Raw genomic sequence first — 19495 nt, 5'->3', positions numbered from 1 at the left:
GGAGGTTGATTGAGTCTTTTATCAAATTAGAGTAGTTTTTGAACTTTTTTTCAAACGCTTGGTGTACAAGCAAATAATGCAATAATATGAAGAGCAACAACTAAATGCAGAGAGTTGGTAATAGAGAGACAAACTCAAGAACAGGAGATTTTTATGGGGTTTAAACCCCTTGCCTACATCCACAACTCGAGAGCAACCCCTCTTGAGATTTCAAACTTCCACTATCAAAAAGCTCTTTTTCGCAGAATTAAAGGCAAACTCTTACAAAGCTTCGCAAGTCTGTCTCTCTTTGATAAGTAAACACCTAGGCTTCAAGGGTTAATACCAACCCTTTTACAACAATCTCAATGCAATTTTAAAATATAACAAGCATCTACCTCTACGCTCCGAATTAGTAATTTTATTCATGCGAACCCCTTTTCATCTTTCGCTGACCAGTATTTTTTGCGATGGTCACCGTGACGATGAAGAACAACGAGATTGAGTTGAAAAGTGGAAAGAATTCCATTGCATGCTGATGCCAAAAGCACAAAAGAATTAAGCATTAAAAAAAATAACAATATAGGATACTAAAGGTAGTTTATTACTATTATTGATAACTACAATATTACTATACACAAGGCAAGCTCAAAAGGAGTATAACTAAGTAATGCATTATATAACTAAACTAAAAATGAAAGAATTTCAAGTTCACCAGAAATTTGACTTCAATGCTTGGGGGTAAGAGAAGGAAAGGAAGGAATGGATTGCAGTATCAACTTCCTGCTGCTACTCCGACCAGGGGACAACCCAAACTCGCTGTGAGGAGGGGAGACTCTTTTACTGTTGGGTGAACTAATCTTGATGCCGGTGATGGGAGAGCAGTTTCCTTGAAGAATCTCAGGCATGTTGTCTTCCTCGACAGTTTGGAGATGCTTCTCGAATTTGGATTGAGGTTGAAAGAGATTAGGCTTCCCGAACCTTTGGCTACTGAAGAACCCGGAAGAGGATCCAATGGGAAGAAAGGAAGATCGCGGTGGTTTGCCTTTGGAGGAAAATGGCAGCTGGATTGACGATCTGGCAGAGAAGATGTCATCAAAAATCTACCACAGATGGATTCCAACACTATCCGTAAACTGCTAAAATGATACCTGCTGAACCGTAAAGGTGTTAAGGTCTGCTCTGCATCATTCTGGATTACAGTTTTCAGTGAACTTTTGTCCACCACATTCTTCTCCCATGTTTCTGTTTCTCCTTCTGGTTCAGCTTCTGCCCCTATTAAAACAGACCCTGAGATTGGACAAAGTAAACATTTCAAACTAAAATAAATTCGCATGCACGAGTGGCTCAATGAATCAAGTAGCTAAATGAATAGAAGTTTTCATGAAAGCTAAATGGCATTCTTACCATCCTTTCTACCAAATGCATTCTTACACCCTTCGCATCTGCAGTTAATGGAGCATCCTACGCCACCCTTTAAAAGAAACCCACAATTGATAAACCCAATAATAAACAACATCAAAAGCATACAGGATCCACCAAGAGGGGGGGGGGGGGGAAACCTGATAGCATTCACAGTATTTCTTTAGGCAACCAGATTTCTTGCAGTTGCATCCTCTTTTATGTCGAGCTGAAGCAGGAGTCTTGCTGGATTCATCCTGCAAGAGCATCAACACTTAAAATAATAGCATTTGGCAATAGCTTGATAAGGAAAATGCATGCGTGGATGTTGTTTCCTAACCCCAGTTTCGGGTACAGTATCAGATTTCCTAATCACTTTGGGCGCAAATGCAAGCGGATTGCGAGATTCGATCTGTTTGCGAGTTGCAAGGACAGTATCTTCATGAATAGGCTGATTGAAGCAGTCTTGACATGAACATGGCTCCACACAATAGACACCAGCAGCGAAGCATTCACAGTAACTGTATAGGGAAAAACAAGTTACTTATGAGCATGGTTTTGTTGTAAGGCCTCTTTCTAAATGTTATCTTTATATAAAGTGACACCAATTACCATGGGCTTTAGCCCAAGTGGTATCCCTACTTCCAAATGGAAAGTTGAGGGTCCAAATCCCTGATGGGATGTTAATGACTTCATGCGTGTGATTTACATACCAGGGAAAAAAAATTTGGTGACACCAATTAGCTCTATTTATAGGTTAAGAGAAGCTTCAATTCTACATGAACAAGAAATTATGACTTCTAGTTCTTTTTTCAAATTGGTTCAATTCCTATACTTTCATGAACATTTCTTCGTCTCAAGTTTTAAAATCCTCTTTCCTTTTTAGATCCACATGCTAGCTAATTAGTTGGACCTAGACAAATTCAATAGTCACAACAATAATTCAGCTAGTATGCATACATATTGATTTAAAATCAAGTTATCAACTTCCAGCCTTCAGCACTTGACAATATTTCAATAAATTCCTTGAATTCTCTGTCAAAACCCCAAGCTAGCTGGTCTGTCTTAGTTATATATCATTTAAATCGCAGTAAAGATGCCCCAAACATGTTATCAGATAAACATGAAACATGCAAGACAAGTGCACCACATAATATGTGTATGTATATATATAATATATATATACAGAACATTAAGATCTAGTTAAGCACATAGGTAGAAACTTTACACCATAAGCTGCCATAACCTTTGCTTTCAGCTTTTTCTTTTTTTTTTTTTTTTTTTTTTTTTTAACTTAAGCCTTTCTACTTCTTTATTTGATGTTATACAAACTGACATTTTAACACATGCCCATCTGAAATATTATGTACCACATCGCATTGATAAGAAGATACATCACACCATTACCCACCGTAAATTGCGGAGAATTCCAACTATAAAACATGCCCAAAATTGAAAATACAAGAAGTTCAAAAAGAATTCACATATCTAAGACGCAGAGATGGTAATAAGCTAAAACATTCGCCATCATAGTGTAATACACAAATATGTATATATAACAAATATGTATAAGTACATGCAAATGTATGTTTGCATCTGGAAGAGTGACAAATGATAACAGATATTCACTTCATCTGATGTTTCTAAACCGAAATTTTCGCGACACTTCTGCACCCCCAACAACAATATAGAACCAAATCAAATTGGTAAATTACCGACTCAGATAGAGACGGTGAACTCAATGGACCAGATCAATTAGAAGGGAACATCACAACCCAGAAGGTGAAAACAGTATTCCATTGCAAGTTATTAAGCAAACCAATTAAACCAGGACTGTTTAATGGTAACTTGAAGAAAATGTAAGAACTTACAGTTTCAAGCATTTTGATTTCTTACAGTTACAACGCTTACACCCCTCAGGATCTCCAGCATTTTCCAACCTACGCCTGAAAGTTAGATTCACATGAATTAAAAAATAAAAAATATATACCAGTATTATAAGATAAAAGTTTTAGTAAAATCAAAAGGAAATTATTGCGCAATAAATTATCCAAAGAAGTAGAATAAGTAAATATGCACATACCTCTTCTTTTTCGGACTACACTGATTGAACTCTTCACAAACTAATCCAGAGGCCTGAGAAGCATCCTCTATAACCTGAACTCCATTTTCAGCAGAAACCATGTCTCTTTCCACAGAGGTTGCTGCCAGAGATTTATTCAAGGGTTCTTGACCGGAAGTTAAAGAATACAAAGAGGCAGTTGAGTTAGGAGTATTTGTTAACTGCCTTCCAGAAGCCAAATTTTCATGTTTGCCAACATTGTAGTCCTTTGAAGTGGTTGCGAGAGCATTCAAGTGCAAACCAATTCCAGGAAGAATGCACCTTGTGGAGTCATTGCCAGGCCTTTCAGGACCCATCTCCTTATCATTAGAAACAATGTTTCCATAAGATTGTGATAATGTGGAAGAACCATAACTCGAACTATCATCGAAGTGCTTTCTGCGAGCTCCCACCATCTCAAAGACCAGACATCGCCTTCTCATACCACGTTGCAGAACAGGGACAGGCTATACAGAAACAGACAAATGTAAATACATGCTGATGAACAATTTCCAAGAAGTGCATTCTTCATGTCTACAAAAGAAAGAAGAAAAGAACAACTTCTATTAACCGAGAAGCTCTATGACCAAGACTAAGATGCACCAGACATCCAAAGAGTGGGAGGAGGGAAGCTTAATGTTTAATATAATCTCTGTAATAAATTTATCAAGACTCACAAACAATTACTATTTTGACATATAGTTGAAATGACTTACGTTTACGTAACACAATTTTAAAAATTAAATTGGCAGCTCACCAATTGAAAGTTGTTTAACATATTCAATTTACTTACAATAGGATGTAATAAAGAGGAAAATATCATCTTAAATTTCTAAAATATAGTATAAGCAACTTGATTTTTTTTTTTTTCCTTAGTTGGTCTCACACACACATGCCTCCATTGAGATTCGAACCCCTGACCTCCCTTTGGAAAGTAGGAGCCTGGTACCGCTAGGCCACAGGCCTGTTGGTGTATAAGCAACTTGATTAAGAACACCTTTAAAATCAATTACCATTGGCTTAGTCCCAGCTCTGTTTCATGACAACTTCTTTGGCCCATCAAGCTAAGATGTTAATGTATAATTTTTACATTGCCTCAGCCATCATGTTGACATTTCTGGAGTCCTAAACAAGCTGAGATGGTAGACATCTGCCTCAAACTTCGAAATCTCCACGACAAATCCTTATTGGCTACTGCTTGTTCCAAGAGTAAAAAAGCTCATGTTGTAACTTTATGTAAATAGTGCCAAAAGTTGGGTATTTTTCCAGGATCCCACCTAGCACCTCAAATTGGCAGGACAAAAATTGGGTAATGACCTTTTCACAATTTGCTGATAAAAATCTGAACCCTTTTGTTGAAACATAATGTTGAATGATATCTTGAATTTGCATTTAAATGTCCAAGCAAGAGAGAGGCTGTACAGGTGTTACAAAGCCTATACTGGGTGTAATTTTTTTTTCATAGTTGGTACTCACACACACATGCCTCCACTGAGGCTCGAACCCCTGACCTCCCTTTGGGAAGTAGGGGTCTGGTACAGCTAGGCTACTGGCCTGTTGGTTATATTGGGTGTAATTTTAATTGCACAAGGTAGACACCTTATACCTAGAAAAATGTTTTGTTCAATCCAGTATGAAAATTTCAAAGGCCATTCAATTTTTTTAAGAGACAGTATAGGACTTCACTTCTCATGAGGTATTCAGTCCAAAAATAGTATATCCAGTCACATCTATTTATTTGCTCATGTGCAGGGTTTAAGCCGAACCACATCTTATCTTGTATCTCTATGTCTGAATGATTCATGGATTGTACATGTGCTTTCTTGAATCATTGTTATCAGGCCATTAAAACTTAAAACCATAAATCCTTGCAAAACAAACTGATATTGAAGCATCTGTTGCCTCAAAGGATAACCATTCATCTGAACGCCAGAAACGGACTTCCCTAGGCAAACCAAAATACTGAAGAAGCCAAGCAATGCAATGCCAACAATTTTAACAACTTGATTCACTAGAGGTTCTAAAGCCTCCTATCACCTTGGTGCAGGGTACAATCTGAAGCACACGTTAAAGCATGCATTTAAACTGATAAAGCGATCCAGTACATATGTCATAGGTGGTCAACTATCTTGCATGGAAACTTCTAACAAATCAAGAATCCTTACAATACCCATGCTGAATTAAACGGACCACTGCTCAATGTAGTCCCCATTAATCGAGGGTGCTGAGAGGAGTAAACTAGATTCGGTGTAACATATGGCATTATATACAAAACGTGGCTACTCTCAGGAAACCCGATTCTCACACTTAATAGTCTGAACTGAACTAGGCAATGGGCCCTACATGTTGGATTACAAGTTTACAACGCCCTATAAATTCTGGCATGTCACTCCGGAATCAAGTACATGCACATCTTTAGGCAAAACCCACTTATACATTGTGGTTATTCAAGCCATGGTAGTAGGAATGAAGAGTAAATTTTAACTAAATCTTGAATCCGTAAGTATATTGTTTTGGATGTACATTAGAATATGGGGCCTAATTGAAGTGGAGATGGAAGAACTGCAGAATTGACAATTCAAGAACAAGATACAGGTGAAACTTCAACCAGAAGAAAGAGAAATAAACAGCAAAAACAGAATTTTGAGAGAGGAAGAAGAAGAGAAGGGCACATTCAACTGCCAAATAAACCACTTTACCTACCCAAAGAAAAAGAGGGAAAAGAAATAAGGACGAAAAAAAATAAGGAAGAAGAAGACACAATAGTGTAATGGAGATAGATATTATCCTTGTCTTCATCCAGTAATACCAGTTCCATAAGTACAGAAAATATAAACATAGAAAAAGAACACCAAATCAACACATAGGTTGGTCACCTAAGGCAGCCCAGCATGTCACTCTAAGACGTAATGGTTAGGGTAACCAAACAATTGGGATTTTGACTTGAGTAAAAGAACAGTAGAAATCTGCTCAGTTTATTGCCCGAAAGATTTGTAGGGAAAAGAATAGTAAATATTTCCTTAGTTATTGCCTGAAAAATGTATACCCTTATCTGAACTTAATTCTATCAAAAAGAAGCATGGATATCTTATATTAAAATTTTCAGTCCTTTTAATTAATGTCTAAACAATTCATGCTATTGACTAAGAAGAAATGAAAACTTGTCCAATCACGGGTAGCACTAATATCTTAATTAAGTTATGATTTAAGGATATTCATTCCATCAATCAAAGAAGATCATAATTTATATTTATTGTGAAAAGAAAATTGATTAAGAATTGCCTCTGAAGCACCTAATGCCTTGCAATAACATGCAGCATATCCCCAGGCCTTGCACCTAACTAAAGGCTCCTCTTCTTGAAGGGGCAAAGAGTTTAGGGTGCACCTTGCACCTTCCCTGAGCCTAGGCTTGCCTTTGACAACAGCCCATTTTTTTTAACAAAATTAAATTTAAGACATTAAAGCCCAAGGTTACAAAAAGTTTATCAAAGATATCAACTATAGTAGACAACAGCTCAGGGTATCCAGGAACTTCTGTACTAAATCTGTTATTCTAAATTGAAAATAGATCAGAACATCTGGAGGACGGAAAAATGAGCAATATGCAGTGAAGGCAATGCAGATACAAATTTCAGATAGTTGTCTAACAAATTCTTATATATCTTCAATATATCGGTTATTCAAACTAAAAACACATAAATGCCATTTGACACCAATCCATAAGCACATCAGGAGAAACCTAGTGGCTGAAATTACACAGAAGCAAGTTAATTTTAGGGTTCAAAAAGCATTCACCGATGGGAGGAATATTTATAGAGAGAGAGAGAGAGGACCATTACCCAGTATTGGTTTTAGTAAGGAGAGATGTCAAGAAAGTATACCGCGTGCATGAAGAAAAAAATTTATTACAAACAAAAGAAAAAGAAAAATGTGCACAGAGAAGAATCAAGGTGGTTCAGACTGTGATCTATTACCATGAAACAGGTTGGAGAAAATGTAGACAAGCTAGTGATATATTCTACGGTAAGAGAATATCAAATAAATTCAAGGAAAAATTTTAAAGGACAGTCATTAAACCAGCTATATTATCCAGAACAAAGAATTGGCCATAAAAAAAGAAATAATAACAATGCATCCATGTCATAGAAATGAGAATGCTGAGATAAAATCAGTAACTAGAGAAGATGTGATTGATTATCAACTCACCAATTAATGATGAAATAAGAGTATTAGGCTTAGGTGATATATAACAAAACAGTGTAGTAGATGCACCAATATGAAAGCAGATTATTGGGCATTAAAAAGGAAACAAATAGAGCGCATCCATGTCACTGAGATGAGAATGCTGAGATGAATAATAGGATTAGCTAGAAGAGACACGATTATAAGAGTATGTAAACTTGCTTATCAAAAAAAATAAGTGTGTGTAAACTTAGGTGGCATCGATATATGTTATATACAATGTCAACCTATATGAGATGGATTCGTCATAAGTACATGAAATGCCCGCGTCAGACACACTACACTTTGGACAAGTGTTTGGGATTATGTCTGACACATTTGGTCAGACATTTACCTAAAAAGCATATACAATAATTCAATTTTATTAGATTATTGCTTCAAAACTTGCCTATTTTGAACCCTAAGTTACATAAAAACTTCATTTTACTCGAGCAAATAAAACAAACATTAAATAATTTGAATATTTATCAGTGTCCCTATATCCTTCTATTTGGGTCTGACAAATCTGATGCTTGGATACATACCCAACCCAATACACGTACTCTAGCACGGTAACATAGGCATTAATAAGAAAAGGAAGGCTAGTTTAAATGGAAAGAAAGGGACAATGAGCCAAACAAAAACTAACATGGATGAAGAAATAAAAAAAAAAGACCTTGAGAAATTTAGTATAATAGGAGAGAAAATTTGTAACAGAAAAGACTAGAAGAAGAGAATTCATGTAGCCAACTGGAAGGAGGTAATTCACGTAGCCAACCACAATATGATGGCATCCCATGTGAGAATGATGAATATGATATTGTGGAATTTAGTCCTATTAAATTATTCCTATATATTTACACTAAGACCAATACTCTCCATCTAATAGTTCAGTAGCACCCCCCTTCCCCTGCCTAGAGGTGCTGCACAGAAATTTTAGTAAAAACCCTAGCTTACTCCATGATCATACACAGGCACGGACCTATTGCTTACTCAGTGGGGCCATTGCTTCAGCTAGTTTTATCTTCTTTTTTTTAGTATTATACCCTACAATTTTTTCCAGTTTGCTATATATATACTGTTGTACAGTATTGTATGAGTTGTCAGACGTGTATAGTTAGTATTGTATGAGTTGTCACCTACCCCTCATTACCATATATAGAATTACCATGTATATCGTTTTCTTGTTCTCCACTCACCTACTCCTGTAGCTTCTCCTACATAAACACCATTGTATTATTGTATAACTTACTCAATAACATATACGTTTTCATATATTCTCTCTCTCTCTCTCTCTCTCTCTCTCTTTCAACATGGTATCAGAGTGGAAATCGATCCCTCTTTAAATTTTTTTTTTTTTTATTCTTATTCAAACTCAGGTCTTGAATCCATCTCGGCTTTCTCTCAATCTCTTCTCGGCGATCTCTCCTCAGTGATCTCAATTCTCGTCTCAACAATCTCTCTCGAATCCCTCCTCGGCTCTCTCCTCGATAATTTCTCTCGGGGTTCATCTAGGCTAGATCTTGGTTCTCTTATCTCAGCTCCCTCTCGCTACTATATCTCATTTGTGCAGCAGCTCTTATGATGGATACTAAGGAATCTTATCTTCCTGGGTCAATCACCAACACCAAACTGGTAAAGTGTGAGCGTGCAATCAGCCCTCCTCCACCGCCACTATCGTTACTTCAGGTAATACATGTCTCCATGCTTCATCTTCTACACCTTGGATCATTGATTCAGGGGCATCCGATCACATGACAGGTAACCCATCTCTTCTTTCTAATATTTCTCATGTTTTCTCACCATCGGTTGTTACTATAGCGAATGGTGCCAAATCACATGTTCATGGAATTGATACCTTCCGCACTTCAGGTCTCACTTTTTCATCAATTTTATATATCCCTCAATTTTCATTCAATTTATTGTCAGTTCGCAAAATCACTCAATAACATATACATTTTCATATTTTCTCTCTCTCTCTCTCTCTCAACAAATACCTATTAACTTCTACTATTGCCCCCACTAAAATTACTAAAAAAAATCCACTATTGCCCCTTCTCACATATTTTTCTGGGTCCATCCCTGATCATAGAGCCTTCAAATCCAATAGAAACACATCACGTAAGAGAGAGCTTCCTTAAAGGCTCTCTAGATATCACTAATACCACCTGTTAACCACCATATACTCTAAAAGCTTAAGCTATTAAAGAGGGTGTAACTTTATTATTTAAATCCCTCATCATGCCCCCTCACATGTGGTCTTCTTTTGGTCCACACCTGTTTTCAATTTTAATTTCCAGGGTGACAGTGAGCTATGATTCTATGAACATAGGACCATACCTGCTCTGATAAACTGTTAACCACCATTTACTCTAAACGCTTAAGCTATTAGGGAGGGTGTGGCTTTAATATTTAAATCCTTCAACACTACCTAATTAGTTAACAAGCCTAAGAACTTTATCTAGTCTGCACACACAACAAACATACCTTCTTATAACAAAGGTCAATCTTAGACATATTTCACTCCATCAATCGAAGGTGCAGGCACGCCTTTAAAAGATGAGAAAGAAAGAAAGAAATTGTTTTAAAATATCTACACTTTTCCATTCTTCCTTTTTTTTCTTTTTCTATGCAAGTTCATCACTTTTCTTGTAATTTTTTCACTTTTTTTAATCACCAATTTCTTTCCCTTTTTTTCCATTGAAATAAAACAAATTATATATACCTGCATCGGATGAATGCAAAGTGCCACTTTTAGAAACAAAAAGGCGCTTAAAAGATCCACAGAACAATCAACTCACTCTCATACCTCAAAGAAAAACTTAAACTAAGGAAATTACCAAGTCTTGGTCCCTGTTAATTGAAGGTGTAGGTACAAACCTAATATTGACATTATCTGCACAAAGTTACCACCCTCGTACTCAACATGCTAAGTTCAAACGCATTCATCTCTTTTATTGATTTTTTTTTTCATCTCTTGATTTAGTTTACGATGAAACACCCTAGTTATAGGGTGAACAAAATGCATTTTAAGCATGACGGTTGACCATCTAATTGGTGTAGGATATCACGGAATCGACCATAAACCACTCTCATCAATATAAACCAAGTATAGTCAGTCCTATGCTATGTTATATACTCTCCTATTCCTCTCAGCACACCAGTGTCCACGCAACATGCATGGGTATAAGTACAGAATATGTGTCCGACACACATACGCAATTGGACACTTGGATCCTCCACATGTGACGATGGAAGAAGAAAATCTTAAGTTTGATAGAAAATAAGGGTATCCTACTTCTAAGATAGATGAAATCCCCCTTTTAACCTCATCTCATTAAATTCAAAAAAGAATTGATATATAATTAAAGAACAAAAGTATCATATGTTACACTGTTAGCATAACATATTACACATATCTATTGCTCCGGACGTGTCCATATACTGATACACAACTCTTGGACACATCTCCGACATAGACCAAATATACTAAGATTTGGAATGCAAGATGGTCCACCATTAAGACATGCACCCGCATTCACCCCCGACAAAGTACCATTCACTCGCCTTAATTGAGTAAGCGCCAATCTTCTTACTCTGACTGTAGTGCATCAATATAGATGATATATAGAAAGTCAACAGTACACTTGCTGGGCAATGTCCCCACCTCCCACCAATACATATAGTCTGGGTCCCATTCTTTAGTACATTTTCTATCTACTTAAAGTTTGGGTCCAAGTCCATGTAATGTGAGAAAAGAAAGAAAGAGAAAGGTGGCGATGGGGGCATGAAAGTGTGGTTATGGAGGAATGAAAGGAAGGAAAGAAAATAAAGAAAGAGAGAGAAGGGAAAAATAAAAGGGTAAGGTTATTATTATGGGGGCAACTCTTTTTTGTTTTTTTGCCTGAATATTATGGGGGTAACTTCGTCTTTTCACTTCAAAAAAAAATATTAAAAAATTACTAAAACAAAGAAGGCAAACAATGACATTTCACACGAAAAATTAATAGTTGTAATGACACCTATTCTGACAGGAGCGTTAGTGTAGATTTCCGCAAACCTAGTAGCTTGGGTGTAATTAAGGTCAATCAGCAATTTGCCCTAAAAATAAATATCATCATCGTCCTTGTCTTTATCCCATATGGATAAAGTCGGGCACATGAATTCTCTTTTTTCATTCTATCCTATCATACACCATGTCTCCTCTAATATATAATTGTTTAAAATCATTTAATATTATGTCATCCCATGTAAGTTTTTGTTGGTTTCATTGTCACTTACTTTCTAGGCAAACAACTCCTCTTCTAACCAATGCATCTTCTAAACTACGTTGTATTTAACCATACCATATAAATCTTGTTTCCCTAATTTTTTCATTAATAGGTGTTATTCCTGGTTTTTCCTTCCCTCGTGCATTACTAGTCTTATCCCTTCTAGTACCCCTGTCATCCATCATAGCATCCTTATTTCACTAGGGGCCTGTTTACTAACAAGAATGATTCCTAATTTCTGCTGCCAATTCCTAAAATTGAGAATCAAAAGTAAAAATCGGGTTTAGTAAAATACTTTCACTTTTTTGTTTTGAGAAAGTAATTCCTAATTTTGTGAAAAGAGGAGAACGTGAGAAATCCTCACTTTCTATATTTTCTACACTGTTTGTAGAAATCACTTTCTCTACTGTAGCACTGTTTATAATATATATATATCCAAACTAATCATCTGTATACCTCCTCTCCAACACGGTCATTGCCACTGCCACCTCCTTGCCGTCGACAACCACCGCCATTGCCGACAACCACCACCATCATCGCTCTTCTCTTCTCTCTACCACCACAAACTGCTACCAAACACTGTCGAAAACTAAAACCCCTTCATCGTTTTGAAAGAGCAAGGTTAATTTGAAATTCCTCCTCAAAGAAGTTAAAATCAACGGAATTCTCTGCCGAATCAGAGACCCTGGTGATCTCAAATGCCACCGCCGCCGCCGATGGAGTTCGAGTCGCATCCAATGAGAGGAGAGAGAAGACATAAACATTTTCTCTCTCTACTGGTTTAACCTAAGCCCACTTGGCTGAAAGTAGATGAACGGCGGCGGCAAGCAGTGTCTCCAAGCTGAGGCCGGACGGACTGAACATATCAACGGACCGAATGGCGACGAGGTTGTGACGATGTGGGCAAGGATTCCGGCAATTGGGCATCTTCTACTCTGCTTTCAAAAGTCAAAAATCTTTGAAAAAGAAAAGAAATGAAAAGTCAACAAAAAAGAAGAATAGACTCACCTCTTCTTGAAATCTCTGAAGCATAAGATGCTTCTGTTCAAGATCCACGGTGTAAGGATCAAGCTGACCCTCACCCTGTAAGGCAAGCTTTTGATTTTGACCCCTAAAGATTAGACCTTCCAGGTCCAAAAATACCAGAAATAGAAAGATTAGGGCCTCAGACTAATCTTCCCAAGAATAGAGATCGTGTGAGCCAGTCATACCATATGTAAGGGGTATAGCTCTGGGAACGGGCTTAGACGATGGATCAACTAATGGCTCGCCGGATATGATCAAGTTAATCCGGTGTTGAGAGACCCAGTTAGAGGAAGAGAAAAAAAAAAATAGAGAGAAAGAAAGATAAAGGAAGCAAAATTAAAATCAAAATTATTAAACTTCCTTTCTGATTTTTACTTTCAAAATATTAAAAATAAAATTTTCTTATTAAACACCATTTTACTTTCTATTTCATTTCAAAAAAGTAAAAGTATGATTTTACTTTTGAAGAGAGTAAAAATAAGAAAGTGAAAGCGTTAGTAAACGGGCCCTAGATGAATGCACTGTTCTATTTCTCTTTCAAAGACCAACACTCTACTAGCCTAGTAACTGTCCTATATGATTGCCTTTTGTCCTATAGAATAGAATTATAGAACTAGTTTGCCTCCAATTTATCTACCTTCCTCCAATCCTACTTGCTACATCACCATCTATACCCATCTTTTTGTAACATTGATCCTAAATAAGGAAAAAAGTTAGTTTGAGTAATTCTTTGATATTGAATTGTAATATCTATATTGTCATCTTCTAATACTTTCTCATATTTACATTCCGTACATTATGTCTTAGTTTTACAATGCATAATTTTTAAGCCTTTTGCTTCTAAAGTCTTTCTGCATGTTTCTAACTTTATTGTTAAAAAATCCTTTAAAGTGTCTAATAAAATTATGTCATCGACAAACAATATACACCATGGAATGTTTTCTTCGCCATTTCATATAATACTATCATAAATAGGTATAGACGTAACATTGGTCCTTCGTGTAATCCTACTTTTAGAAAACTCACTAATTTCTTCACGTGTAGTACGAACTCTGGTTAATGTCTCCTAAATAAGATCTATATGTTTTACAAAGGTTTTATTTCTTTGTAGAGCCCACCAAATTATGTCTCTTAACACTCTTATCATATGGCTTCTCTAAGTCTATGAAAACCGTGTATAAATATTTTTGTTTACTCTTACATTGTGTTATTAATAGTCTTATCCTTTCCCATAGTTTAATTGTATGGCTCATTAATTTATGCTGCGTTTGGTGTGCAGGAATGGAATGGAATAAGAATGGAAATGGAATGGAATGGTCATTCTCATTCTATTGTTTGGTTGTAAATATGAAATGTGTAGGAACTGAATAATAATAAACATTCCAGTGTTTGGTTGGACCAATTTTGAATTTCAAATGGAATAAATTTCAAATTAAGTTCTCCAAAATATCCTTATTAGTAAAAAATAAATTAAATTAACAAAATGACATTCTTCTATAATTTTTTAAAAATAAATGGTGGCAGTGGCAGTGGTGGATGGTGGTGGAGGTGGAAAGCAATAGTAGTGTAGGTGATGGTGTTGGTGAAAGGCGGCAGTGGTGGAAGGCGGTGGCAAGAGTGTTGGTGGTGTTGGTGGAAGGAGATAGTGGTGTACATGGCAGTGGTGGAAGCCAATGGAGGTGACTGTGGTGGTGGTGGAAGGCAGTGGAGGAGGTGGTGGTGGAGGTGGTGGTGGTGAAAGGTGGTGAAAGGAGGTGGCGGTGGCGGTGGTGAAAGGCAGTGGCGGCGGTGGTGGTAGAAGGTGGTGGTGGTGGGTGGTGAAAGGTGGTGACAGAAACCGGAAGGTGGTGGCGGAAGGCGGTGGTGATGGAAGAAGGCGACGGCAGTGATGGTGGTGTAAGGCACTGGCGATGGTGGCGGAAGGCGGCGGTGCTAGTGTAAGACGGTGACGGTGACGGTGGTGGTGGTGGTGGTGGTGGTGCGGCGGCGGCGAAATGTGATGACGATGGAAGGCAGTAGCGGTGGTGCTAAAAGGTGGTGGCAATGGCGATGGTGGCGGTGGCGGTGGTGAAAAGCGGTGGTGAAAGGCGGTGGCAACGGCGATGGTTGGGACAAAGGAAGGCGGTGTCAGTGGTGAAAGGCGGTGGCGGTAGTGGAAAGCGGTGGGTGGTGATGAAAGTCGGTGGCGGTGGTGGAAGGCGGTGGTAGTGGCGGTGGTGGAAGGCGGTGGTAGTGGCGGTGGTGGTGAAAGGTGGAGGTGGTCGTGGTGGAAGATGGTAGTAATTTTTGGACTTGGAACATGAGGATTTTTTGGGAAGTTCATTTTTTAGAAAAAATTACTTGGGAAGAGAATGGACATTCCATAACTTTAGTTGTGGAATGGATTTTCATTCTAATGGAATGGCCATTCACACTTTAAATTGCATAGCAAACAAAGGAATGGTTGGAATGGGCATGTACATAGAAGCTAAAGGTACCAAGTCTAGGCCTCCAAAATTCCCCTAACATAAAACTACAAGACTCATCTGTAACGACATTGATGTGAATCTGAACCAGGATAGCTAATCGATAACAAATAATATGTTTCATAAACATCAAACCAAGTGTAGCCTATCTAGGTTAGAGAAGGAACATGTATCAGAGAGAAAGGAAGGGAGATGATCTTCTCATAAGTCCCTACATGCACGTAACATTCGTTGACAAAAGCAATAATGAGCGAAGTTGTGAGTCAACTTATAAGCAAATGAAATTCAAATCCATACCTCATCATCCAATTTCTCACTCGGCTTCTCAGCTACACAATGATTCAAATAAGTGCTAGCAAGAACATCTTCTGTCTCACCAATTTCCTTTAGATCACTGCCCTCTTCAAGATGAGTGGAATGATTTTCCATTTCATGTTCGCCAGAATTAACTGAACCAACCACTTGTGTTTTCTGCAAATCAGTAATATCATCATCCATAAACTGTGACATAAGAGAAGTACAGAACTCTGTTCCAGGATCCAGTGATTTCTGAAAGGGGCACTTCAAAGAATTCCTATCATTGGGAGAATCAAAAATCAATAGATCACCAGCATCGGAAATCAAGGTCTCCCAATCACATCCTGCTCCTTCCTTACCTTGTTCAAGTTGGCTTGTTCCCTTTAAATGCACTTCATTGCCAAACAAGCTTTTATCAGAGACCTCTTGATGAAATGGACCTAGTGATGTAGATGTGCAAGTCAATTCAGACACACAGTTGGTTTCAGTGCCGCACTGAGGTGTTGAACTGCATCCAGCGATACTATAATCATTGCCTAAGTTTTGTGAGAGCTCTGTTACAAGCTTTGAACATTCAAAAGGTGCTTCAACAGAAGCTTCTTTAAAGGAACTTCCTTGATCAAACTTCTGATGCTCAATGGAGTTATAAGTAACATCTGTAACCCCTTCATTCGTATCCACTTTGTTTCCATTCTCAGCAGAAAACCCAGAGTTTGATGGATTTGAGAATTGATGCCTGAAATGAAACAATATTCATTAGCAAATACATATGAGTATATAGAGCTACAACAAAGGCATATGATTTACAAATTGTATAAATTATTTAAGAAGCATAATGAGTTACCTTCTTAAGAAAACGGAATCCTTGAAGGAACTGGCATGTGGTGAAGTGAAAACGGATGGAGGGGATGCAAAACTAAGCGAATTAAATGTCTGAGTAATGTGCATGGACTTAACCGGCTTGATGGGAGAAAGACCGTTGATAAAGTTAAAGACAGGAGAGTCCTGCATGTAGCGGGAAAAAAAGATTACCTTGAGCACTGAAGAAAAGAGGGGAGTGAAAGAACAATGTGATTGACACCTATGAATTTTAAATGTAAAATGTAAATCTTATAGTGCATAAGAACTTCAACTATTAAATAAATCTTGCGCTATACCTATATACATCAGAAACTATTGCAAGTTGCAAACAAAGATGAAAAATAACAGATGTGTAGACTATGCATATGTTCTCTAAGATGATTATAAACATCACAAATGTTTATGAACAAAGTAATTTGTCACAAGATTTGCTTGAAATCATAAGAAAATAAAACTAACATCCAAGTTCACTAATAACTTATATACAATAATAATAATAATAATATACATATATATTAAAAATGAAACAGTATTACAATGACAAAAACGAGGGTAATAAGCAAAGAAATTGGTCACATCCCCACTAGAGTTGCATCAGCCAAACAGAAGTAAGTTATCTGATTTGAGTGAATAAAAGGCAGGTCCAAGGAAGAATGTTGGGACAAAATAAGAAGAAATTCCACAAACTATTTTATCACACATGCACACATGTATATATGCCAAAACATATTGCATGATTAACAGACTGTACCCTCATGTTACATACTTACATTCTTACATCAAATATCACCCAAGAGGGGATGTGAAAATGACCAATTTCTCGAATATAACTTCCTTATGAGAAAATGAGTGGGGGAATTATTAATCCGAGAACACAAAAATAATAAACTCAACTTGTTCACACAGTAAACCCCAAATATTATGTGAATGGGTTGAAATTCTATAGACGAACTACTAACAAGACATCCAAAAATTATGAAGTGAACAGAAAATGTAGATAACAAAGCCTTACAAAGCACAGAATTAGTTCATCCATTCATAGACTCGCAGAAACCCCACTATATCTCATAACAGGACTCAATAGACGGATGAATCTCGACTTAGTGAACTCATTTTCCAAAATCAAACGAAAAAATTTTACAAGAAATTTCATTGCATCATGTTTAAGTAACTAAATTACCCAAATCAAATAAACAAACCCTACTTCGGCCAAATGTATAGATCAAGCCGCATAGTACTCAAAAAAAATTGTCAAGCCCTCGATCATTTGGTCTAACTCAACATCAATTATCTTATGAAACATCAAAAATAAGAAACAACCTTTCAATCCGCAAATCCAAAACCTAACTCACCTTGAAAAAAAAAAAAAAAAAATTTCCACCAAATAAACCAAACCCAACACGTAGAACGCTACCAATCAAGAAAAAAAACAAACAAACAAATAAACTAAAATTAAAAGAAGTACAAAAGTGGAACCCAGTGGACCAAAATTGTAAAAAGATGCAGACTTGGGGAGCAAATGACCTCGAATTTGGAGATGGGAGTGGTGATCTGGTTCCGCTCTGGAGTGTCCATTGCAGGACCTCTTCCGCAGAACTCACCATCAAACTCTCTTTCTAACATTCTATAGAAATCGATCAGAGTACTACTTTCTCTTTCTATATATACAGTATATTAATATATATGGATTTTTAATAGCCCCTTTTTCTCTATCTACAGGAGTAGTCTCTCTCTCTCTCTCAAGTCTCGAATGATGAGATTCAAGAAGAAGCGGGAAGGCGGTATAAGGACAGGGATTTGCTCGGTGCACTGCTGAGAGTGATAAAGACCCGCCTACAAAAAAACCCCACAAATATAATACAGTATATATTACTGTAATAATAATAATAATAATATCATCTTACCTGTCCAAATTTTACCAAAACAAGATGACACAAATGCAGAGCTGTAACGTATGCTTCCAGAATCTCTAATTTAACCAAATGTATTTTTTCAGAACTACCCTGAAATTTTTGAGTTATTCTTCTTACTTGACTCTTACCTTTTGTTTTGTTTTTTTTTTTTTTTTTGCATGAACCCCATTTAACAAATTTTTTTTTTTTTTTTTACAAAAAAGCCCCATTGAACAATTTGACACAAGCTTGCAATTCAATTTTTTTTTTTTTACAAAAAAGCCCCATTGAACAATTTGACACAAGCTTGCAATTCAATCGCCCCCCCCCCATCCCCTTTCTTGTTTTTTTTACATCTAATGAGATTTTACCAAATCTGTATTAATTGCTTCCCCCCACCCATCCCCTTTCTTCTTTTTTTTTACATCTAATGGGATTTTACCAAATCTGTATTAATTGCTTCGATGGTACTTAAGTCATCGTTATCATCCTCGACTTTATTTCGTATGGATGGAATCAGCAACATAAATTCTCTTTCTCCATCTTTTTGTATTATACACAGTCTTCTCTTATATATAATTTTTTTAAAATTGTTCATTATTAAGTTTTGGTCGGCCCCTTTTATCGCTTACCTATTAGGCAAACTACTCTTCCTCATCTAACCCCGGTGCATTGATCATTGGGTCTATATTAAATATGACCATATTACTTCAGTCTACTTTCTCTTCTCTTATATTTACTTCTTAAAAAAAATAGTAAATAAAAATAAAATCATTAATTATTATGTAAGTTTTGGTTGGCCTCTTTGTAACTTGCCGGAACATCTAACTGGTGCATCATTGGGTCACGTTAAATCAACATCTTTATGGCTTACCTTCTATCATCGGATCTATATTAAATATGATTATGCCACTTAAGTCTACTTTCTCTAATTTTATCATTTATGGATGCTCAGCCTACTGTACCCCTCACAATTATCAC

The 19495-nt window shown here is 36.9% G+C and overlaps 1 protein-coding gene across 2 annotated transcripts; it reads right to left on the bottom strand.

The window, feature by feature from the left end:
- Positions 1-96: 96 nt before the first annotated feature.
- On the bottom strand, positions 97-18445 carry LOC132296475 (protein tesmin/TSO1-like CXC 2). 2 transcript variants are annotated; one of them, XM_059794684.1, is made up of 11 exons: positions 18147-18445; positions 16606-16721; positions 15762-16497; positions 3464-3948; positions 3252-3326; positions 1721-1901; positions 1542-1637; positions 1387-1453; positions 1131-1269; positions 695-1056; positions 97-514 (listed from the first exon to the last, which is right to left on the bottom strand). In XM_059794684.1, exons 1-10 carry the CDS (start codon positions 18243-18245, stop codon positions 708-710), a joined length of 2343 nt encoding a protein of 780 aa, XP_059650667.1. In that variant the 5' UTR covers positions 18246-18445; the 3' UTR covers positions 97-514; positions 695-707. The 2 variants fall into 2 exon arrangements, with proteins under 2 accessions (XP_059650667.1, XP_059650661.1); XM_059794678.1 differs by having other exon boundaries at positions 98-514; positions 16606-16766.
- Between the last annotated feature and the right edge of the window lie 1050 nt (positions 18446-19495).

The sequence above is a fragment of the Cornus florida genome, unplaced genomic scaffold (genome assembly GCF_030987335.1).
Source record: "Cornus florida cultivar Cherokee Brave unplaced genomic scaffold, ASM3098733v1 CherokeeBrave_3.0.0_Hap2_Chr01, whole genome shotgun sequence".
Lineage (NCBI taxonomy): Eukaryota > Viridiplantae > Streptophyta > Magnoliopsida > Cornales > Cornaceae > Cornus > Cornus florida.
Note: the sequence above shows the minus strand (reverse complement) of the source record. Positions and strands in the feature narration are given on the sequence as shown.